The sequence below is a fragment of the Scyliorhinus canicula genome, chromosome 7, assembly GCF_902713615.1.
Source record: "Scyliorhinus canicula chromosome 7, sScyCan1.1, whole genome shotgun sequence".
Lineage (NCBI taxonomy): Eukaryota > Metazoa > Chordata > Chondrichthyes > Carcharhiniformes > Scyliorhinidae > Scyliorhinus > Scyliorhinus canicula.
The window spans coordinates 8,611,773-8,636,469 of NC_052152.1; the positions used below are offsets into that span (position 1 = coordinate 8,611,773).

At 49.6% G+C, this 24,697-nt stretch overlaps 1 protein-coding gene across 4 annotated transcripts in view; it reads right to left on the reverse strand.

Moving 5' to 3' along the window:
• The window catches only part of LOC119968718 (stomatin-like), a 56,932-nt gene that overhangs the window by 31,095 nt on the left and 1,140 nt on the right, over positions 1 to 24,697 (reverse strand). Inside the window, exons 1-3 of one of the 4 annotated variants that reach the window (XM_038801348.1) lie at positions 22,747 to 22,841; positions 6,886 to 7,011; positions 6,701 to 6,789 (exon numbers count right to left, since the gene is read on the reverse strand). In XM_038801348.1, coding sequence (XP_038657276.1) covers positions 6,701 to 6,789; positions 6,886 to 6,958 — 162 coding nt within the window. In that variant the 5' untranslated portion in view covers positions 6,959 to 7,011; positions 22,747 to 22,841. Of the gene's footprint in view, positions 1 to 6,700; positions 6,790 to 6,885; positions 7,223 to 22,263; positions 22,340 to 22,746; positions 22,842 to 24,697 lie in introns of those variants that run through there. The other 3 variants (XM_038801346.1, XM_038801347.1, XM_038801345.1) reach the window with 3 other exon arrangements.

Sequence of the window (24,697 nt, forward strand, 5' to 3'; positions counted from 1 at the left end):
AGGCTCTGTTGTAAGACGATTAAAACCACTGTTCGCTTCTAACCACGTGTCGCGTGAATTGATGGTCTCATCACAGAGACTTAAAGATAATTGGCAAAGGAATCAATGGAGTAAAGAAGGAGAATTGTTTTTAACGCAGCGAGTTGATATGACCTGGCACTCACTGCCTGAAAGGGCGGTCAAAGAAGGTTCAAGGGTAACTTTCAACGGGAAAGTGGATATAGATTTGAAAAGTAAAAATTGCTGGGCTATGACCGGAATGTGGCGACTAGGGGCTTTTCACAGAAACTTCATTTGAAGCCTACTCGTGACAATAAGCGATTTTCATTTTCATTTCATGAGGTAAGATCAAGGGAACGTAACTAAATGGATGGTGCTTTCAAAGAGTAAGCACACGCATAATCGGCCGAATGGCCTCCTCTTGTGCTGTTTGCTTGTATATTGAAATGATATAGAAACAGTTCATTCAGCCCATTGAATTTATATTGTCATATACCCTCCAAGCGGCCATATAGTCCTAATCCTATTTACCAATCCATGTTCAAGTCCCCTCCAACCTATTCATAATAATTATAGCTTATTGTCACAAGTAGGCTTCAATTAAGTTACTGTGAAAAGCCCCTAGTCACCACATTCCGGCACTTGTTCAGGGAGGCCAGTATGGGAATTGAACCCGCGCTGCTGGCCTTGTTCTACATTACAAGCCAGCTATTTAGCCCACTGTGCAAAACCAGTCTCTAATCCTGAATGTTGACACAGTTAATGTATTGAGCATGAAAGAGACTTCACGTGGTCGAGGTGACGCAATATAGAAATAGAACCAAAGAAAGGTTACAGCACAGAAAGAGGCCATTCAGCCCATCGGGTCTGTGCTGGCCTAAACACAGTCGCACAGTGGTTAGCACTGTTGCTTCACAGCGCCGGAGTCCCAGGTTCAATTCCCGGCTTGGGTCACTGTCTGTGCGGAGTTTGCACGTTCTCCCCGTGTCTGCCTGGGTTTCCCCCGGGTGCACCGGCTTCCTCCCACAAGATGTGCTGTTAGGTGAATCGGACATTCTGAATTCTCCCTCTGTGTACCCGAACATGCGCCGGAATGTGGCGACCAGGGGCTTTTCACAGTAACTTCATTGCAGTGTTAATGGAAGCCTACTTGTGACAATAATAAAGATTGTTATAAAAGAAAAAATAATAAACTAGCTGCCCATTCTAATTCCGTCTTCCAGCATCCTTGCCGGTTACAGCACTTCAGATACAGATCCAGGTAGCTTTTAAATGAATTGAGGGTTTCTGCCCTCAACACCAAACCAGGCAGCGAATTCCAAACACTCACCACCCTCTTGGGGGGGGGGGGGGGGGGGGGGCACTTTTCCCTCACGTGCTCTCTAACCTTCTACCAATCTGTGCCCCCAAGTAATTGACTCCTTAGTTTAGGGAAACAGGGCATCCCTGTCAACTTTATCTCGGTCCCTCCCCGTAATCCTCTGCACCTCACTCAGGTCACCCCTTAGCCCCCTCAGTTCCCAAAGAGGGAAAATCCCAGCCTAGCCAATCTTTACTCATCGCTGCAATTTTCAAGCTCTGGCAATGTTTTCGTAAATCTCCTCTGCACTGTCTCCAGAGCAATTATGTCCTTCCTGCAATGTGGCGAGATGCCTCGATAATAGACGAGAGGAGAAGCCACAAATGAAATTTGAATAGGAACATGTGGAGGGACATGAATTATATCTCGAGTACACGGCACGTATTCTGATTTCATACATCGAAAATTAATCAGGTAAACAATATATATTTGTCGGCTGGCTGGAAGCCAGTATGTCTGGTGAATTGATTTCCTGTTGAGTTGCATTAGTTCAAGGCGCTTTTTTGTTAAAGTACGAAAGCAATTATTTCACAGTTTAACCTCCCAACTGGCACACTGGTTAATTTGAAAACAATTTCAGAAAGAAACGCCTGCATTTATGTAGCTCCTTTCATGAACTCAGTGGTTTTCGTACAACCACTCAAATACATTTTAAAGCATAATCACTGTTGCACTGTGGAAAACGTGTAATGCTCCCACAAACAGCATAGAACATAGAACAGTACAGCACAGAACAGGCCCTTCGGCCCTCGATGTTGTGCCGAACAATGATCACCCTACTTAAACCCACGTAACCCGTATACCCATAACCCAACAATCCCATTAACCTTACACTACGGGCAATTTAGCATGGCCAATCCACCTAACCCGCACATCTTTGGACTGTGGGAGGAAACCGGAGCACCCGGAGGAAACCCACGCGCACACGGGGAGGACGTGCAGACTCCACACAGACAATGACCCAGCCGAGAATCGAACCTGGGACCCTGGAGCTGTGAAGCATTGATGCTAACCACCATGCTACCGTGAGGCCCCCAAGCACTGGGATAAATGAGCAGATAGCCTGTTTTAGTGACATTGGTACAGAGGTAAATATTGGCGAGGGCAAAAAGGAGAACCTCTCTGCTCTTCTTTGAAGTAGTGCAATCCGTATCTTTTACATCCATCCACGAGGGCAGGTGGAGACATTTCAACCGAAAGGTGTCAGCTCAGACAATGCAACACTCCCACAGGACTGAGCTGAAGTGTCGTCCTAGATTTTGTGTTCAAGCCTGTGGACCCACAAATCTTTGACTGAGAGGTGACCAACAAAGCCCAGTCTGACAATGTATCCTCTTAACAATCACCAACCCCCATAACCCCATAAGAGGTAGGGTTTTCACCCCTTACCTTTTGACTTTCTGCAGGGTTCCATGACCTGGGACTGCGCTGCATTTCGGTAACCCGGTGCTACAGCCCAAGCTCTTACCGCTGAGCCAGAAGGTTGTGGGTTCAAGTCCCAACCCAGACACTGGAGTGCCCGGCACAGGTGGCGCCAGCACTGAGGGAGCGCTGCACTGCCAGAAGCCCTAGATTCACCGGAGACATTAAACCCACGCCACGTTTAATCCTTCTGGCACTCCTAAAAGATCCGGTGGCAGTATTTGAAAGAGCAGCAGGGTATCCTTTCCAGGATCGTGGCAAATATTCATTCCTCAACCAACACTGAAAAGCAGATCAGTTGACCAATACTACATTACTGCTTGTGGGAACTTGCACAGATACACAGCCTTGTTTCCTGCATCACAATGGTGACTATGCTTCAGAAACACAGTACGTCATTTGTTATAATAAGTTTTGAACGTCCTGATGTCATCAAAGACATTGTGTAATTGCACATATTCCTTTTGTGAGCCTGGCGACTGATGGTTGTGGGTAATTAATCAGCAAGAGAGCCGAGGCTGACATTGACCATACCTGCAGACCTTTGAGCATGGATCAGTGGGCAGGGTTTGAGCTCTCATCCTGTGATCAGCCACGCCACACCCAACTGCAGCGTCTCCAGTGCGGCTACAAATAAGATCAAATTATCCCAAGCAGATCAGTGAGTGAACCAGATTCTCAGCTTCCTGCGGTTGAGCTACAAGGTGGCTAACACAGCTAAGTATGAGTCAGCAGGGAAAACTGTTGTTGCAATTTAATTGATCATGAGTAGACCTCTCATGCCAGTGCTTTATAAAGATAGAGGTTAGGTGTCTCATGGCACTTCTCATGACCTCAGGACCTCCCAAAACTGTTCACAGCCAATGAAGCGCTCTTTGAATGTGAGACATAGGAATAGGAGTGTGGGCCACAGATTTTCGACCTAACTATGCACTCCTTTGAAGTCTGGTCACTGTTGTAATGCAGGGAACGCAGCCGTCCCACAATCAGAAATGACCAATGTTTTTGTGTTGACGTTTGAGAGATTTATTGATCAAACTGAGTGAGGCAGTCCATAAATATAATCTCAAGGCTGTTTTGGAAGCTTGAAACGGGAGGAAGCTATTCCATAGAATTTTCATCGAATTTACAGTGCAGAAGGAGGCCATTCGGCCAATCGAGTCTACACTGGCTCTTGGAAAGAGCACCCTACCCAAGCCCACACCTCCACCCTATGCCCATAACCCAGTAACACCACCCAACACTAAGGGCAATTTTGGACACTAAGGGGCAATTTAGCATGGCCAATCCACCAAACCTGCACATCTTTGGACCATGGGAGGAAACCGGAGAGCCCAGAGAAAACCCACGCAGACACGGGGAGAACGTGCAGATTCCGCACAGACTGTGACCCAAGCCGGGGATCGAACCTGGGACCCTGGAGCGGTGAAGCAATTGTGCTAACCACTGTGCTACCATGCTGCCCCTCAAGCCTGTTCCACCATTCAATGACATCAGGTTGAAGACGGTCATCCAACTTGAAGCGTTGTCTGCCTTCTCACTTCACAGATGCTGTCAGACCTGCTGGGATTATCCAGCACTTTCTGTATTCGTTTCAGATTCCAGCATCCACAGTAATTTGCTTTTATCCATCCGTCCGCCTTGGCTTCATGTACTTTGATGCCTTTGTCAGTGTCCTGACTGATATTCTCCCCTACATCCTCTCCGTGTCTGAGCACATATTATCCCCTGGAACATCTCCCCAATGTGAGCTCAGTACCGTGACCATTGGGGGATTGTTAAACGATGTGGGAAGCAACACACCGCCTAATGATGGAATAATGTACCACAGGAGGCCATTCAGCCCATCCTGCCTGCGTCAGATTGTTGCAAGAGCAATTCAATTAATTCCACTTCCCTGCTCTTTCTCAATAGCCCAGTTCCCTCTCAGTGTTTGTCTAATTCTCTTTCAATTTCTCTTTTAACCAGGGGCTGGTTTAGCTCACTGAGCTCAATCGCTGGCTTTTAAAGCAGACCAAGCAGGCCAGCAGCACGTACCAGCCTCCCCAGACAGGCGCCGGAATATGGCGACTAGGGGCTTTTCACAGTAACTTCATTGAAGCCTACTCGTGACAATAAGCGATTTTCATTTCGTTTCATTTAAAAAGTTACGATTGAACGTCCAGCAGCCTTCCAGGCAGTGAATTCCATGTCAGCGCATCGTTTAAAGAAATGCTAACCCTCTGATCGCTGACTCTTTTTCTCGCAGCCTCAAATCTACGCTCACCCTTTCACAAGCCTACTGTCATCCCCTCTTTTAATACCACTGTACTTCCTTAAAACCTGTTACAGCTATAGTCTCTGACAAAAGGCTTTTTCTCTCTCCACACTTGCCGCCTTCATTGCAGGGTGTTTCCAGCATTGTTGGTTTTATATCTGATTACCAACTCTTTCACCTAATGGAAACGGCTGGTTCCTCCTGATTTACTCCCAACAAAATGATTCAGTGATTTTAAATACCCTTAAAATGTTTTCATGTGGGCTTTTCACACCGTCTCTTACTCTGCCCTGCTTCAAGTGGAACAATCTCAGCTTCTCCAGTCTCTCCGCATATCTGAAGTCCCTCATCCCTGGTATCTCACTCGAGTAAATCTCCTCGGCACCCCCGACTTTATTACCATTCCTAAAGTGGCATGTCAGGTACTGTACATTCTGAGCGGAATCTACCCGTCACGTTACATCTGAAAAGTGGTGCCCGAAACGCGACCGGTAAATGCTGAGAGATCCCACTTCTGGGATCTACCCGGCTCGCCACGCCTCGGGAGATCTAATGCGATCTAGCGAGACGTCGCAAATGTGAATCACACCAATTGTGGGCAGGATCACTTTCTGGCAAATCTGCATATTAGAGTGAGACAGCTCGTCTCACTCTAATATGCATTTCCGTGATCTAACAAAAGCGTGGGATCTAACACCCTCACCTTGGAGACCTTGGGCAAGCGTCATTCAGTGCTGGTGTCCACAAACGGGAACCAGGCGGATTGGCACTCGTGGGGGTCTCCCAGGGGACTGGAGGCCCCCATGTGCATGCCCTTGGGGCAGGGTGGCACCCGGGCACCCTGGCAATGCCAGCATGGCACTCTGGCAGTGCCCCTGCCAAATGGCCACGGTGCCAAGCTGAAATGTTTTGCCTGGCTTTGATCGGGCCAGGGTGCCCGGGTGCCATGGGGGTGGGGGTGTGAGAGGGAGCCCCTGAGGTCCTCCTTATAGTGAGTTGGGGTTGGGGGTCCACCAGGGGCTCGAGAGATCCGGATGCTGCATTGAGCTCTGGCAAGCAAAGCTCCTCAGTGCAGAAAACGGGTCTGAGTGCGGACGCGCTGGGGAGTTCCCCGCTGGGGCCCCTAATCTACCTGGATGGGCATTAGATAGCTGGGTGTTTCTTGGTGCTCCGAGTGCCAGGAAACACTAGGCTAATCTGGCGCGCCATGGGACTCTGTCCCCATTTGGGGAGATTGCGCTCTCTCACTGAAGTCTATAACAAGTGTTTTATAAAGATTACGCCGAACCTCCTTGCTTCTATATTTTTGAACAGCCTTCTAAACTTGTCCCCCCCATCTTACATTTTTGTATGTGCACCCTCAGCTTTCTCTGAACATGCACACCCTTTACCAAGGCTGAGAACAGATGCCCAAAAACACCACTCACACCCCCACAGATAAACAGTTTTTTTGACTTCAGACGGTCAATGGACTGACCTGACAGTCCAGACTTCAGAGGAAAATCTTATTTTAAAATAACTTCACCAAGCATGCCACAAGCCAGGGGGGAACAACAGTGAACTTTCTCAATTAGCAGAGGGTAAGGATCAACTGCGGAGAGTCATTGAGTGATCCTAAAGAATTCTTAATCCTGCAGCAGAATAAAAATGATTAAAATTACCTTGATGCAAAACCAGATTGAGAGGGGGAAAGTTGCAACAATGAAGATAAACGAGAGGGCGATGAGAATCCATCCAAAACACCCAGTCCCTGCAAGAGACAGGGACACAATCAGCAAAGGGAGACTGACAAAGAGAGAGACGCAGACATGCCTGTGACTGCGCTTATTATTGATATCCTTCTTACCTTCAGCATTGTGCTCCGTTTGTGAGGCCTCCCCGGCTCTCACTGCACTCACTCTCCGTTTGCTTAATTCCATAGTGAAGCTCCCTCCCAATGCTGCCTGTTTGACACTTAAATCCTGGTAACGCCCTGAAATGCAACAGCAGCAGTCAACACCAACTAACACACACTGGGCTGAATCACGGCACAGCTCAGCACGCTCTCTGCCTTCAATAGGGTTGTGAGGGCTGCCAAGGCACTGAGGGACTGGAAAGTAATATGGGCCACATGAACTTTTGTGTGCTTCGTGCCAAGAGTTCCTTAAAAGGGCCTCTGCCCTCGGCATAAATACAAGGTCAGAAAGGAAAAAAACTTCAGAGGAATCTTTTTCTGTTTTTGATTTTGTCTTGAACAGTGGGCAGACATTACCCCTGAGGATTTTTTAAAAAATGTCCTCATTAGGGGAGCACCCACGCCTCAAGGCCGGGGGTTCCAAGACTTACAGAATTATACAACACAAGAGGACCTTCGGCCCATCAAATCTGTTCCAGCCTTTTAAAATAAAACATCGAATTTGTCCCACTCCCTAGGTCTGACTCCCACAGCCCTGCAAACATTTTCCCCATAATTATATGAAATTAAGCAATTGGTCAGCACGGTAGCATAATAGTGGTTAGCACTGTTGCTTCACAGCTCCAGGGTCCCAGGTTCGATTCCCGGCTTGGGTCACTGTCTGTGTGGAGTCTGCACGTTCTCCCCGTGTCTACGTGGGTTTCCTCCGGGTGCTCCGGTTTCCTCCCACAAGTCCAAAGATGTGCAGGTTAGGTGGATTGGCCATGCTAAATTGCCCTTGGTGTCCAAAAAGATTAAGTGGGGGTTACTGGGACTTGAGTAGGGTGCTCTTTGTAAGGGCCAGTGCAGATTTGGATGGGCCGAATGGCCTCCTTCTGCACTTTAAATTCTATGACTCTATGGCTCTATTCATCCGCTTGAAAGTTATCACGGAATCTTTTCGCATTAGAACAAAGAAGAGTACAGCACAGGAACAGGCCCTTCAAGTCTGTGCCGATCATGTGTCCTTTCCAGACTAACCGCCTGTATCCTTCTATACCCCACCTAGGCAGCACGGTAGCATGGTGGTTAGCATAAATGCTTCACAGCTCCAGGGTCCCAGGTTCGATTCCCGAGCTGGGTCACTGTCTGTGCGGAGTCTGCACGTCCTCCCCGTGTGTGCGTGGGTTTCCTCCGGGTGCTCCGGTTTCCTCCCACAGTCCAAAGATGTGCGGGTTAGGTGGATTGGCTATGCTAAATTGCCCGTAGTGTCCTTAAAAGTAAGGTTAAGGGGGGGGTTGTTGGGTTACGGGTATAGGGTGGATACGTGGGTTTGAGTAGGGTGATCATTGCTCGGCACAACATTGAGGGCCGAAGGGCCTGTTCTGTGCTGTACTGTTCTATGTTCTATCTGTTCATATGTCTATTCTTAAAAATCGCTACTGTATCTGCCTCAACCACCCCGCTTGGCAGTGCATTCCAGGCTACAACCACTCTCTTGTGTAAAACAACTTCCCCCTCACATCTCCACTGAACCTTTCTTCCCTTCACCTTGAACTTGTGCCCCCTTGTAATGTCATTTCCGCCCTGGGAAAAAGCCTCCAACTGTTCACCCGATCCATACCCATCATAATTTTATAAACATCAATCAGGTCACCCCTCAGTCTGCGTCTAAGTCAAATCGCAAAAGTCCCAGAGGCTGCTTTCCACTTTGAGGGGGAGGCTGACTGGTGGTGATTCAACCTGAGGATCACCAAACCATGAATAACCTCGGCCGGTACAGGATTGAACCCGCGCTGCTGGCCTCGCTCTGCATCACAAACTGAGCTAAACTGCCCCACCCCACACAAATGGCATTTAACTTTATTTATAATTAGATACAGGTTCCGACCCCTTATCTGGGAAGCTTGGGACCGGACAAGTGCTGGATATGTAGATTTTTGGGATTTTGGGTTCTGGACGAGAGGGGACTGGTGGAATAATCATTATTGAAACGTAAAGCCAGGGAATGGATGAAGGGGAGGCCAAATTGGCTTCTGTGCTGTTAATCTGACATGGAATAAATAAAATTGGGCTCCAAGAGCCTGAATGTGATGGACAACAGTGCCTGCTGGGGGTTGTAGTTCCCAGGGCAGGACCTGGTTTTCAGGTCCTTGCAGAGTTTTGGACGCTGGATAAGGGATGTATAAAAGGTTGTCAGAACAACCTTTTTCCAAATCCTTTAACGATACGGATGGAATACTATGGGAATGAAAATCACTGGTATTGCAGTAAAGATATCAGGACATGTAAAAGCCGCTTGGATCGAGACGGTTTTCCCCAAACTGGATTCTGCGGAACCCTGGAGCTCAACTGGATATAGGTTCGCTGATACATTAAATTTGAAAAATGCCACAGGGCATGTTTCTCCCTGTATTGGCCGCAGGTAGGCTCACTAGGCTATGAGCAGCCAATGCAGTGAGAGGTCAGCCTTTGGTAGGACAAGCTGGAAAAAAAGCAACTCCTCAAAGGTTTAAGCCAGGGTTAGAGTGAGAGATAGAGTGAATGGTGGAATGGTGTAGGCAGCAGCAATGGGGTGAGAGGGTACACATCCACGGGGCGGGAAGGGAAGTGCCTATGGAGCGAAGGAGAGGGTGGGGGGAGTAGATGTGAGATGTGAGCAGCACAGTAGCGCAAGTGGATAGCACTGTGGCTTCACAGCGCCAGGGTCCCAGGTTCGATTCCCTGCTGGGTCACTGTCTCTGCGGAGTCTGCACGTTCTCCCCGTGTCTGTGTTGGTTTCCTACGGAGGCTCCGGTTTCCTCTCACAATCCAAAGACGTGTAGGTTAGGTGGATGGGCCATGATAAATTGCCATTGGTGAGCTTTAACTCTTCAACATAATAAGAATGTTTCTCAGGGTTTCCGTCGGTACTCTTGGGAGGTCATATGGGTTCCATGTGTGCTGGAGTGGGGATTACACTGCCGTAAGAGTCTGGTGGAGGCACTTGTAATGACCACTTTGAAATGCCTGCAATGTTTGTTTGACTGTACTGAAGCTTCTTTTTCGGTGATCACTTGCTAACGAGTAGGATTGTCCACCTAAAAACAACCGGTCAGGAGTTCTGTGGGTTGATTCATGTTTAATGAGCCTTATCGTCGAGACGCATCTTCGACGCAGCTGTTTCCGGGAGGTGGGATTGGTCCTTGGACGCGAGATTGCCTGCATTCCTTTCTCAGGCTCCTTTTCTGGGCCTCCTCCTGCCGCCGGGTGTCCTGCTTCAATCAAGAGGATCCTCCAAGTAGGTCTCTTCTGAGCAAGGGTCTCCCAGGCGTTGACATTGATGTTGCATTTCTTGAGGTAACCCTTCAGGGTGTCTTTGAAGCGCTTACTTTGTCCTCCTCTTGTTCATAAGCCATCCTTGAGTTGGGCAAAGAAGATTTGCTGTGGAAGTTGGGACTCAGGCATCCTAAGCATATGGCCGGCCCAGCGAAGTTGGTTTCGGATGAGCATGGCCTCAATGCTGGTCCTCTTGGCTCATTCAAGGACTCTGATGTTAGTGCCCCTGTCCTCCCAGCTGATGTGAAAAATCCATCTCAGACAGTGTTGATGGTACCCTCTCCAGGGCTTTGAGGTGTCGTCTGTACGTGGTCCAGGTTTCTGAGCCGTACAGAAGAGTTGGCAGGACGACCGCCTTGTACACAAGGATCTTGATGTCAGCACGTATGTCGCAATCGTCAAAGATTCTCGTCCTTAAGCATCCGAATGAGGGGCTCATGCATTGGATGCGATGTTGGAGCTCCATATTGATGTCAGCTTTGAAGGAGAGGTGGCTCCCCAGGTAGGGGAATGTTCCACATTTGGAAGGATTTCTCCATTGATCCTGATGGAGGGAGAGACCGGATCTTGCCCTGGGGCGGGTTGGTAAATGGCTTGAGTCTCGAGGTTGAGATCGATTCTTTGGTACGCGTCTGCGAAGGTCTGCATGGCTTGGAGATTCTCTTCTGAGAGCGTGGAGATGTCATCCGCATACTGAAGTTCCATGTGCCATGTCAGTGGAGTGGAGATGTCATCCGCATACTGAAGTTCCATGTGCCATGTCAGTGGAGTGGAGATGTCATCCGCATACTGAAGTTCCAAGTGGTTTCTTCTTGGATTTTAACCGGTTGAGGTTGAAAAGCTTTCCGTCCGTCCTGTGGACAATGTCCACTCCACTGTGAAGCTTGTTCTTGATAAGGTGAAGGATCTTAGCGATGAGGATGGGGGAAATGTGGCGGCGATTGCACATCCCTGCTTGACTCTAGTCTTGGCCTCGAAGGTTTCTGTCTTATTTCCATCAGTGAGGACAGTCTCCGACATCTTGTTGTGGAGGAGTCAGAGGACATTGATTAATTTCTCTGGGACTTCCCGATTGACCGAGTAAAAAGCCTTGGTCAGATCGATGAAGGCCATGCAGAGTGGCTGATGTTGCTCCTAGCATTTCTCTTGAAGTTGCCAAGCAGTGAAAATCATGTCCGCTGTTCCACGGTTTGGCCGGAAGCCACACTGGCATTCTGGAAGGATTTCTCCTTTCTCCAGAGACTGGGAAGGGGCGGTTAGCGGAGATTGGGGTCTTCCTGGGGATGGAGAGCAGGGAGATTCCTCGGTATATTGGAGCACCTCAGAAAAGAACATGATGTATGTAGAGAACCATGAATATTATTGCATTGTGTCTGATGGCCACTTTGAAAGATGTTCTTTCAGATATTTTCCAAATAAAGTATATTTCTGCAAAAGTAAAAGTGAGAATCTGGTGGAGGCAAATGCAATCATAGCTTCTAAAAAAGAATTGGATAAAAACCTGAGGGACAAAGATATTGCAGAGCTACAGAGAAAGGATGGGGTAGTGGGATTAATTAAATAGTTCATGTCGAGAAATATTCATACACGGACACTAGACATGTTGAAATGAACAAAGAAACAAGTTGTTCTAAATATATCGTGGTATAGTTTTCGCTTTGGTTGCAATCAGGAAGTTACATGTGCGCAAAATTGCACTGGTTATGTCACAGTTCAGTTTATTATGCTAAAAAGTGATTTACAGAATCCAAAACATAATCTTTGATGAACCAACACATGTGGGCAGTGTATTAGAAAGTAATCAGCATTCCTAGATTTGTTTAAAAGTAGTGACCAAATGTGGTTTTATTAATAAAGCTGAAAGTAGATTTATCGCCAAAAGTAAGCGAAATGCAAATCCAATTTGATAACTGAGTAACCGGAGTTAATTTAACTTTAAAAAGACACTCTTCCTTTTTATGACACCAGCTGCCACGTTCAGTTCAGTTTTTGAAAGGTCCTAAGTCTTTCAAAGAGTTGAAGGGTGGGTGAGGGTGACTGGGTGGGCAAGTGGGTAGTCAGCTTAGGAGGTAGTTAGGTTGGGTCGGGGTGTATAGATTTGCCTGAGATAGTTTAGTCTCGTCCAGTCAGGGGGAAGTTGGGCTCGGGTGGGGTCAGCAAGTTGGATCGGGGTGGGGGGGGGGGAACAGTTGTGAGAGGGGGTTGTTCGGTTGGGTAGGGTCGAGGGATTGTTGCATTGGTGGGGGTAGTTGGTTTGTGTTCAGGTCAGTTTAGTGGCGAGTTGGGATGGGGGAGGTGAGTCGGGTCAGAGGGTATAGTCGATGGAGCTGGGGGCGGGTTGGGGGGTGGAGTAGTCAGTTGGGGTTCAGAATTGGATTGGGGGAAGTTGTTGTTAGATCGAGCCGGGGTCGTGATAGTTGGGTTCGGGGGGGGATAGTTGTGCTGGGGTTGTACCCGGGCCGTGTTAGTGGGTCAAAGGATAGTCGATTGAACTGGGGTAGTAGTTGGGTTGAGTCAGGGGTAGTCGATTGTGGAGGGGGGGGGTCAGGGTCGAGTTTAGGGGGTTAGTCAGGTCGGGGTGAGGATAGTTGAGGTCGGGGTGGTTAAGTCAGTTCGGCAGGGTGATTTTGGGGTGTTGGTTGTGGTGCCCAGTTCAATTACACTGGCCATTGGCGACCCCTGGTGGTCAAGGGTGGGACAGCATGGCACCCTGGCACTCCATCTGGCACCCGTGCACCATGGGGTTCTGGGAGCCTCCTCAAGGTTGGAGGGTGAGGGGGGTATTGAGAACTGGCTGCATCGAGCCCTTGGTTACCACAGACATCAGAACATTCAGGCCACCATTTCATTGGCACCCTGGAAATTCTCAATTGACACCCATTCATTTTGGTGTCTAACATGGTTGTCTTCAGTGACTTGCAAATGTCTAATGCTCACATATGAATTATAATTCCGTATGTATGGTACAAAGAAGTGGAGTGGGAGCAGGTTTGTGCAGTGGAGTTTACACACTGGTGCAGGACAAGTCAATTCTGTGTAACCCATGCAAAAGCTGAGCCCTGGTAACCATGTTGAAGACTGTCAGCAATCCTAAAGCCACCTGAAAGTTACATTACATGGAGAGTCACGATGTGGAGATGCTGGAGTTGGACTGGGGTGAGCACAGTAAGAAGTCTTACAACACCAGGTTAAAGTCCAACAGGTTTGTTTCAAACACGGGCTTTCGGAGCGCAGCTCCTTCCTCAGGTGAATGGAGAGGTATCTCCATATACCTCTCCATTCACCTGAGGAAGGAGCTGCGGTACATGGAGAATGTCATCGCAGGGAGGAGAGTGTGTGGATCTATTTAAGGGCCATTTTGATAAACATTTGAAGAGTGAGAGGCAGAGAATGCGAGAGAGTTATTTTGGGCGACTGGCGTATCAGATATCATGTCCATCTGCGTTTTCCTGTGTTAGGTTACCGAACCTGGCAGAGGCTCAGTAATTCTGCTCATGCGGGGGAGCAGTGTTGGGTCAGTCAGGAGCAAGGAAGAGATAGTCGAGGTTTTCAGCTCTCCAGGACTGACCTGGAATTTCCAGCAAAGAAAGATTAGACTCCTGTGAACAATACTCCCAGGAAGGAAAATCACAGGGAGCGGTGAAAAAAGTTTTCACTCTTTTCACTTTACTTTTGAACTCACACAAATGTACGAATGAGGAGCAGTGGGCCACTCAAACCTGCTCCGCTATTTAGCACACAGGGCTAAAGAGCTGGCTTTTAAAGTAGACCATGGCAGGCCAGCAGCACGGTTCAATTCCTGTACCAGCCTCCCCGAACAGGCGGCGGAATGTAGCGACTAGGGGCTTTTCACAGTAACTTCATTTGAAGCCTACTTGTGACAATAAGCGATTTTCATTTCATTTCAATTAGAGTAGGAACCCCTACTGACCGCCCAAATGCATTGGGGAACCCCAAACATTCTCACGTCAATGCCCCTTTTTGCCGCAAAATAGACCCAAACGCAGCAATCAGATGTAAATAGGTCTTTTCCAGCTGTATCTGTGCATAAATTAGGATTAGGAAGAGGCACAACACCCAAATACATTCATTGCATCCCCTCACACTAGCCCCTGGCCATGCTACCCTCCCATAGCTCCTTAACGTTACCCTGTGGAAGTGTTGCCCACTTTAGGAGTGGGTAATCTGGTAACCATTTTAAAAATACTTAAGTATTTTGATGCTGGAAAGCGGATTCCCATTAGGGACGTGTGGTGGTATGATTTGCATAGCTGTCTGCCATTGGTGCAGAACACCGGCTTACCATTGGCCCTGGTCGGTCTTGTGCCTCTCGACCGATTGGTTGAGACCAGTCATGTGACGGCTCCCCGATTGGTCGAGAAGCTGAGTTAACCACGCCTCCAGATCGAGGTATAAATACTCATTTACTGTAGTCGACCGCAGGGCTAACTTCTAGCTTATTAAAGCCTAACTTTTGTACAGCAACTCGTCTCGCGTTCAATTGATGGTTCATCAATTTAATAAGCTAGAATTTTGAAGATGGAGCTCCGGATCAAGCCCGAATACCTCCACATCAGCCCGCAAACTCAGAACGCTTCAGAAATCTTTCAACATTGGCTGGCATGTCTCGAGGGATACCTGGCGTCTGCAAACAGCCCCCGGTGAGTCATTAGACCAATTTTACCAGGCCCTTGCTGTCCTGGGGAGGAATTGCTCCTGCCTCCAAGTTTCAGTCACGGAGCACAAGGAACTTCTGATCAGAGATGCTTATGTGGCTGGGATGCAGTCTGCCGCTATCCGCCAGCGGATGCTGGAGAAAGACCTCAGCTTAACTGAGGTATGGACTCTCTCCACCTCCCTGGAGGTCGCCGATTTAAACGCCCGCGCCTATGTCCCCAGACGTGCTGCACCACCTGGGCCTCCTGGCACCCTTCCCCACCGCCATCCGCCGCTCCCGACGTCCCTCAGCCCTGCGCCGCGGGATGCCCCGACAAGTCCACGGGGCCCCGCTGCTATTTCTGTGGGTTCGTGAAACACCCTCGCCCGTGCTGCCCAGCCCGCTCCGCCCTCTGTAAGAGCTGCGGGAAGAAGGCCCACTTCTCCTCCATCTGCCAGGCCAAATCGGTCGCTGCTGTACCGCGCAGCGACCGGGGATCCCCCCCTCCGGGCCCTTGCTGGCCCCTCCAGTACGCCGTGCCGATCTCTCCCCCCCGCCCCTGGGCCCCTGCGCCCGGCCTGCGCGCCTCCCCCTCTCCGGGCCCCCCCAGCGCACCGCGCAACTCTCTCTTCGCCGCCCCCGGGCCCCTGCGCCTGGCAAGCGCGCCTCTCTGCCCCCGCTCACAGCCGCTCCGGTCGCCCGCCGGCATCGCTAACTCCGCCCACCTCAACCACGAAGGCCCCACGGGCGGCGCCATCTTGCGGCGCCGACTCTACATGCGGGTCCTGGGCGCCGCCATCTTGGGGCCCCGACCCCACGTGCGGATCCTGGGCACCACCTTCCTGGACTGGCACGCAAGGTTCTGCCAGCTACTACTCGGGCGACGACGACTGCGACGATGGTTCTTCTCCACGGCTCGCGGCCATTCAACTCGACCAGTCACGACCACGCACGCTCGCCAAAACAACAACGCTGATCCACCTCAACGGCCACGAGTCTGGCTGCCTGCTGGACTCCGGGAGCACGGAAAGCTTTGTTCACCCTGCCACGGTAAGACGCTGCGCGCTCCCTGTCCATCCTGTAAAACACAAAATCGGGTCAGCCTCAGGTTCGCACTCCGTCCGCATCACCGGGCGCTGCATCGCGGACCTCACGGTCCAAGGGAAGGTTTTTAAAAATTACAAACTCCTTGTCCTCCCTGACCTTTGCGCACCGGCACTCCTAGGAGTGGACTTCCAGTGTAACCTGCAGAGCTTGACCTTCCAATTCGGCGGCCCTATACCCTCCCTCACTGTCTGCAGACTCGCGTCCCTCAAAGTGGACCCCCCCTCCTTGTTTGCTAACCTCACCCCCGATTGCAAACCCGTCGCGACACGGAGCAGACAGTACAGCTCCCAGGACCGGTCCTTCATCAGGTCCGAGGTCCAGAGGCTGCTGACGGAAGGGGTCATCGAGGCCAGCAACAGTCCCTGGCGAGCCCAAGTGCTGGTGGTCCGGACTGGGGAGAAAAACCGGATGGTCATCGACTATAGCCAGACCATCAAACGGTTTACGCAACCGGACGCGTATCCTCTCCCCCGTATTTCCGCCATGGTAAACGATATCGCGAAATACAAAGTCTTCTCCACATGGACCTTAAGTCCGCTTACCACCAGCTCCCCCTCCGCGCGAGTGACCGCAAATACACCGCGTTTGAGGCAGATGGGCGCCTCTACCACTTTCTTAGGGTTCCATTTGGTGTCACAAATGGGGTCTCGGTCTTCCAACGGAAGATGGACCGAATGGTCGACAAGTACGGATTACGAGCTACCTTCCCGTATCTCGATAATGTCACCATCTGCGGCAACGACCAGCAGGACCATGACGCCAACCTCCAGAAATTCCTCCAAACCGCAAAACTCCTTAACCTCACGTACAATAAGGATAAGTGCGTGTTTAGCACCGACCGTCTAGCCATCCTCGGCTACGTAGTGCGTAACGGAGTGATAGGCCTCGACCCCGAACGCATGCGCCCCCTGATGGAACTTCCTCTCCCCAATACCCTCAAATGCTGCCTGGGTTTTTTTGCTTTCTACGCCCAATGGGTTCCCAATTACGCCGCCAAGGCCCGTTCCCTCATTCAAACCACGACCTTCCCGCCGTCGACAGAGGCCTGCCAGGCCTTTAGCCGCATCAAAGCGGACATCGCAAAAGCCACGAGGCGCGCCATCGATGAGTCCCTCCCCTTCCAGGTCGAGAGCGACGCATCAGAAGTAGCTCTGGCGGCCACCCTGAACCAAGCGGGCAGGCCCGTGGCCTTCTTCTCCAGAACCCTCCAGGCTTCCGAACTCCGCCACCCCTCTGTGGAAAAGGAAGCCCAGGCCATAGTCGAAGCTGTGCGACATTGGAGGCTCTATTTGGCCGGCAGGAGGTTTACCCTCCTCACAGATCAACGGTCAGTAGCCTTCATGTTTTATAATGCACAAAGGGGCAAGATTAAGAATGACAAGATTTACGGTGGCGGATCGAGTTGTCCACATACAACTATGAGATCTTGTATCGTCCTGGGAAGCTCAATGAGCCTCCTGATGCCCTGTCCCGCGGTACCTGCGCCAGCGCGCAGATAGACCGCCTCCGCTCCCTCCACGCGGACCTCTGCCATCCAGGGGTGACCCCTTTCTACCATTTCATTAAGGCCCACAACCTGCCTTTCTCCATCGCGGACGTCAGGACAGTAACCCGTGACTGCCACATCTGCACAGAGTGCAAGCCGCACTTCTACCGCCCCGAGCACGCACATCTGATCAAAGCATCCCGCCCCTTCGAACGTCTCAGCATTGACTTCAAGGGGCCCCTTCCCTCTAACAACCGCAACATTTACTTCCTGGCGGTAATCGACGAATACTCCCGCTTACCCTTCGCCATTCCCTGCCCCGACATGACCACATCGACCGTCATTAAGGCCCTCCTGTTCGGCTACCCCGCATACATACACAGCGATCGGAGGTCCTCATTTATGAGCGACGAGCTGCGTCAATTCCTGCTCAACAGGGGCATTGCCTCTAGCAGGACAACCAGCTATAACCCTCGGGGTAACGGGCAGGTCGAGCGGGAGAATGGTGCCATCTGGAAGACCATACTGCTGGCCCTCTGGTCCAGAGATCTCCCTATTTCCCGATGGCAAGAGGTTATCCCCGATGCCCTACATTGTATCCGCTCACTCCTCTGTACCGCAACAAATCAGACACCTCATGAACGTCGTCTTGTTTTCCCCAGGAAGTCGTCCTCCGGATCCCCTCTCCCGACGTGGCTGGCCGCCCCCGGACCCATCTTGCTCCGGAAGCATGTGCGGGTGCACAAGTCCGACCCGTTGGTGGAACAAGTCCAGTTACTCCACGCTAACCCACAGTATGCGTATGTGGAGTACCCCGACGGTCGGCAGGATACGGTCTCCCTCTGGGACCTGGCACCCGCCAGCGTGCGGCCTTCCCCCCTTCACCACAGACCCCCCCCCTCGTGCGGCCTTCCCCCCTTCACCACAGACCCCCCCCCCCACGTTTTCTTTCCCCCAGCGCCCCACCCTGGCCACCCCTTCCCCATCCATGGCGTCTCCACCGCCAGCTCGGGTGACGGAGACTGTTCAAGGACCATCGCTCCCGGACTCCAGGATGTCAGCGGAACCACCGCCATTGGCTGAACCGACGTCACCTACTCCACTGCGGCGGTCTGCCAGAACATCAAGGGCCACAAAAAGACTGATCGAGTCGATTTAATTTACAACAACTCCATGGACCTTGTTGGGACATTTTGTACTGTTGTTAATTGTCTGGGCCAGTGGGAAACCAAAAAAAAAAATTTTTTTTTTCTCCCTTCTCGGGCTGCTACTCATACCACCAGTTCTCTCCCCCCCCCCCCGCCTCTCGTTGATCCCCCCCCCCCCCCCCCCCGGCTTCTTTCTCCGCAAGGGGTGAATGTGGTGGTATGATTTGTGTAGCTGTCTGCCATTGGTGCAGAGCACCGGCTTACCATTGGCCCTGGTCAGTCATGTGCTTCTCGACCGACTGGTTGAGACTAGTCATGTGACGGCTCTCCGATTGGTCGAGAGGCTGAGTTAACCACGCCTCCAGATCGAGGTATAAATACTCAGAACGCCCGGCGGTCGTCCATTTACTGTAGTCGACCGCAGGGCTAACTTCTAGCTTATTAAAGCCTAACTTTTGTACAGCAACTCGTCTCGCGTTCAATTGATGGTTCATCAGGACGCATGCACCTCTCTCTCTCTCCCTCACACATACACACACACTTACCTTCCTCCCTCACACATACTCGCGCCTCGTTCTCAGATTCACTCACATCTTTCACTCACCATCCTCTCTATCTCACACACGCACACACACACTCATCCTCACGTACACACACACACAATTCTCCCAGAGGCTCAAATCCCTCCTGTTCCTTTCCCGAAGTCCCTCCACTTCTCGTCGCCTCTTGTTGCCGCCGGCACCATTCTCACTGTGGGCTGCTGGCCTTTCGAAAATGAAAATCGCTTATTGTCACAAGTAGGCTTCAAATGAAGTTACTGTGAAAAGGCCCTAGTCGCCACATTCCGGCACCTGTTCAGGGAGGCTTGTACGGGAATTGAACCGTGCTGCTGGCCTGCCTTGGTCTGCTTTAAAAGCCAGCTCTTTATCCCTGTGCTAAACCTGCCCCATTGTGCTCAACAACAGTGAGTTGGAGGAAATCAAATGGACCAATCAGCGAAAAGCCTCTTGGATCACTGAAAGTGCTGACAGCTTGATTAGTCAACCTATCAGCAGCCAGGGCTGCAAGAGGCCTTTCTCTGATTGACCCACTTCATTGCTGTACAAATCCGTTGCTGATTGGAGCTCAAAATGTCCCATTTCCTCTTGCGCCGCTCAAGTGGTTAGTGCTCATATCGGGAATGTCCTCAACGTAAAGTCGATTTGCCCAGCTGAGCTGTCAGGAACTGTTACAAATTTGCGGCCAGCATTGGCAGGGCTCCTTCTTTAGCCTATCATTGGAATTGATTGCTATAATCATTTTTGAAATTGGTCAATTGCTCCATCCGAACCGGCGTTTGCCAGTCACGTGATGGCCACATGGGTCCGCTGACCCCAGTCTGGGAACCTCCGAATTAGATCTGATTGTAATCTCAACCTCACATTCCTTCCTACCATTCACCCCCTCCCATCTTGCTTATTGAGAATCGATCAACCTCTGCCATAAGAAATTTCAAATACTCTGCCTCCACTGTCTTTTGGGGAAGAGAGTTCAAAAGACTCACAACCCTCCGAGACAAAAATATTCTCCCAATCTCTGTCTTAAATGAGCACCCTTTATTTTTAAAAAGTGGCTTCTAGTTCTAATTTCTCCAACAAGAATAGACTCGATGGGCCAGATGGCCTCCTTCTACGCTGTAGGGATTCTATGATCAAGAGGAAACATCCTCTCCACATCCATCCTGTCAAGAGCCCTCGGGATCTTATAGGTTTTGATTAAGTTGCCTGTTCATCTGCTAAACTCCAGTGGCCACAAGGCTAGCCTGTCCAACCCTTCCACATAACACAACCCATTCCTTGTGTTCGTCTGGTAAATATTCTCTGAACTGCTTCTAACGCATTAACATCTTTCCTTAAGTAAAGAGACCAATACTATATACAGTCCACCAGATGTGGTCTCACTCATGCCCTGTACAGCTGAAGCATAACCTCCCTGCTTTTTTGTTTAATTCCCCTCACATTAAACAATCACATCTTCTTAGCTTTCTTAACAAGTCGAAGCCCCAGCACTAATCCCTGTGGTATACCACTCGTCACATCTTGCCAAACCGGAAAAGGACCTATTTGTGCCAACTGTATCCTGTTAGCTAGCCATTCTTCTATCCATGCCAATGTGTTACCCCGCCTACACCATGAGCTATGATTTTTCCGCAGTAACCTTTGATGTGGCACCTCACCTGGAAATCTAAGTACAGTACATCCACCGGTTCCCCTTCATCCCCAGCCCTTCACAGAACTCCCGTCAATTGGTTACACATGATTTCCCTTTCATAAAACTCTGAGGAAAGTCATTCAAAAAAATTAGATGGAAAGACTGATGGGATTGTGAGGAGCGGAAGATCACATGACAAAACATCCGGGAAGATTTCCAACCAAAGTTGGTAACTCAAGTTGCATATGCAATTCGAAGACAGTTTTAAATCATCGTAGTCGCCAGGTTTAAAGCAGCAGGTTACAGCTCGGCCCACATAAGACAAACAGGTCCTCACTCTTTTACATTATGCGTCAACTTAGCTGTGCCATTACAGAAAACAAATGGCACTTTACTCACTCTCTGAAATGATCCATTAAATAAATAATAACTGCAATTACCACTCCACATCCTCGAGTTTCCATTTGTTTTGCCGAGTGCAGTGCTTAATATTTAACCTCAGTAATGTTCCATTCTTTTCCTCAGCTGATCTAATTACCACATCCGCTCACTTTGCAGGAGTGTTACCAAACAACATCAGCACCAAGCCGAAGGGAGATATTAGATCAGGTGCCAGCACACTCGGCCAAAGAGATGGATTTGAAAGAGGGTCTTAAAGGAGGAAAGAGGGCAGAGAGCTTTAGAAATAGGAACGGGAGAAGGATTTCGGCCCCTGAAGCCGACTCCACCATTCACTTGGTCATGGCCGATCCTCTGCCTCAGCGCCATTTACCCACACCATCCCCACATCCGGAAATGGATCTCCATCTTGGTACCGACTGAGCCTCAGGGAGGGAATTTCGGAGCTTGGAGGGCTCAGACAGCTGAAAGCATGGCAACCAATGCTGGAGCGATGGAAGTCAGGGACATGCAAGAGGCCAGAGTTGGAGGAACACAGATAGAAACATAGTGACACAGGAGCTGGGAGCAGGAGTAGACCATTTGGCCTTTGAGCCTGCTCAACCATTCTAATAGGATCACGGCTGCTCTGATTGTGCTCTCAACTCCACTCTCCTGTCTGACCCCTCTACCACCACCATAACCTTCAACTCCCTGATCCATCAAAAACCCATCTAATTCAGTCTGTCAGCACAGAGTCGGATTTGTTATGCAAACAAGTTAACACAATACAAACCATGAATAACAGAGTGTGGAGGAGGCACATTCAGTTCTGCTTTCTGAAAGGACAATTGAATAATATTGAAGAAAAAAAATTGCCAGACTCTGAGGACGGGGTTCAACAGCTTTTGAAGAGACGCAGCTGATGCTGGATTGGCCAAATGGCCTCCCTCTGTGCTGCAACTATTCTGTGATTCTGATCTGTAAGTGGGCCAGCAAATTAACTGAGCAAATTCTCGAAATACAGACAGTTTCACTGAGTGTCTGAAAAGAGAAGCTGTTAATACCTTCAGCAGTTTCTGACAGTACCCCACTGCTGGTGGGAAAATTCTCACCCCTTCCAATCATTGCTAACAGCGCTCCCTGTTGCTTGCAGTTAATGACTTCAGGTCCTCCACAGACAGCGCCACCCTGTGACAGAGAGGTAACATTTGAGAGTCCTCCTCAGACATCACACCCTGTTGGGTTGAGGCAGCCCTCAAGTCTTGCTCAGCAGAGCCATTTGACAGAAAGGCACCCGCCATCTGGGCCAGGTTCTGGCAATATTCAAGTTGAAGCCAGAGTTTAGCCCATGCTGCTTGTAAGGATGATAAACACCAAGATGGAGCAAGTTAGGCTGACCAGCTGATGCTTGTTTTGTGATATCCATGTTGCTTTTATGTAGCCCAGGTCCCTTTCAGCATACCCTCTTTGCTTACACATTTTTCAACCCCAATACTGAGAGGCAGCATAATCCACTGAATGACAGGGCCCCTATCAGCCAATCATACCTGTGCTTAAATTAATAGCACTCCTAGCGATGGGAGGTCCTCCCTGCTGGATTGCTGAGTGTTTGTCATGGCGGGATATAATTGGCCAGAAATTAAATCAGTTCATGACAGAAAATCAGCCAAAAATAGAGAATAATGGAAATCCTTGGAAGACAATGATTTTAAAAATGGGTTAAAGGGATATGGGGAAGAGGTAGGGAAGTGGCTTTGAGGCCAGGAAGAGATCAGCCATGATCTGATTGAACTGTGGAGCAGGTTCGAAGGGCTGAATGGCCCCATTCTGCTCCGAACTGCTATGTTCCTATGTTAGAAAGGACTTCAAGAACTAAAAGGGCAGGTCAGTTTCTGGAACACAAGTAAAATGTACGACCACAAAAACCTGAGCAAGTCAACAGAAGTCACAGTGTACAGAACAGCTGTCACCACTCCACTCCCGTTCTGCAGTTAGACCTGGACAGTGCATCAGTGAAACATGAGAGCGTTAGAGACATTCCACCATCAGTGTCTTCACCACACCCTCCATTCACTGGGAGGACCATTCAACAAACACTCGTGACCTTCTTGAAGCCAGCTCCACAAACATTTGGGTAAAACAACATATCGACTTCGATGGAGTTGACACTGCGTCCAGGTGGCCAATAACCATTTTTCTCGCCAGGTTCAGTTTTCTTAATTCTCAAATGGCCAATGTTCTTGGGGAGGACCAAGAAATCCCTTCAAAAACACCCTGAAGTTCTCCTTGAAGCACGGTGGTATTGACATCAATGACTGGGAGGAGCTTGCGACCAATCATTCAAAATGGCAGCAACTTATCCAAGCAAGCAAGTGGTAGAAGTTTCAGTGGGGGAGCATTTTGGTGACAGTGACCATAACTCAGTAGGATTTAAGGCAGTTATGGAAAGGGACAAAGATGGACCGGAAATAAAGGATCTGATTTGGGGAAGGCCAATTTTAATAGGATAAGACAGAATCAGGCCAAAGTCAAGAAAGCATACGGAATGCTTGCCTTCATTGGACGGGGCATCGAGTATAAAAACAAGTCATGCTACAGTTGTATAGAACCTTGGTATGGCCACACTTGAAATATTGCGCACAATTCTGGTCACCACACTACCACAAGGATGTGGAGGTTTTGGAGAGGGTACAGAGGAGGTTTACCAGGATGTTGCCTGGTCTGGAGGGTGTTAGCTATACGGAGAGTCTGAATAGACTTGACTGTTTTCATTAGAACCACGCAGATTGAGGGGTGACCTGATAGAGGTCTACAAGATTATAAGGAGCATGGATAGAGTAGATGGGCGGGCACTCTTTCCCAGGGTGGAGGGGCCAGTTACCAGGGGGCACAGGTTTAAGGTCCTTGGAGCAAAGTTTAGAGGAGATGTGCGAGGCAGATTGTTGTTTTTTTTTTGTACACAGAGGGTGGTGAGTGCTTGGAACACGTTGCCAGGGGAGGTCTTGGAAGCAGATCTTTGAACAGCGTTCAAAAGGCATCTTGACAAACACATGGATAGGATGGGTATAGAGGGATACAGCACAAAGAGGTTCTGAAGGTTTTGGCAAAGGTTAGTATCATGACCAGTTGGAGGGCCGAAGGGCCTACTCCTGTGCTGTATTGCTCTTAGTTCTTTGTTCAACTGGGAACAGCTAATGTTGGAAAATCTACATCAGAGTAGTGGGTAAAGGTAAAGAATGGGCGCAATAAGTCCAGAGAACATATTGAAAAAAGTTCTAATGGACAAAATTAATCTCCATGTGGGGAGGCAAGGATTAATCAAGGATAGTCAGCATGCTTTGTCAAAGTGATTGAACTTTTCGAGGTGACTAGGTGAGTAGATGAGCAGTTAATGTAGTCCATACGGACTTGAGTACGTTTTCTGAAAAGGCCTTGCATGGGACACAGGTGAAGAGCCTGTGTGATCCAGAGCAATTTGGCAAAATGGATCCAAAATTG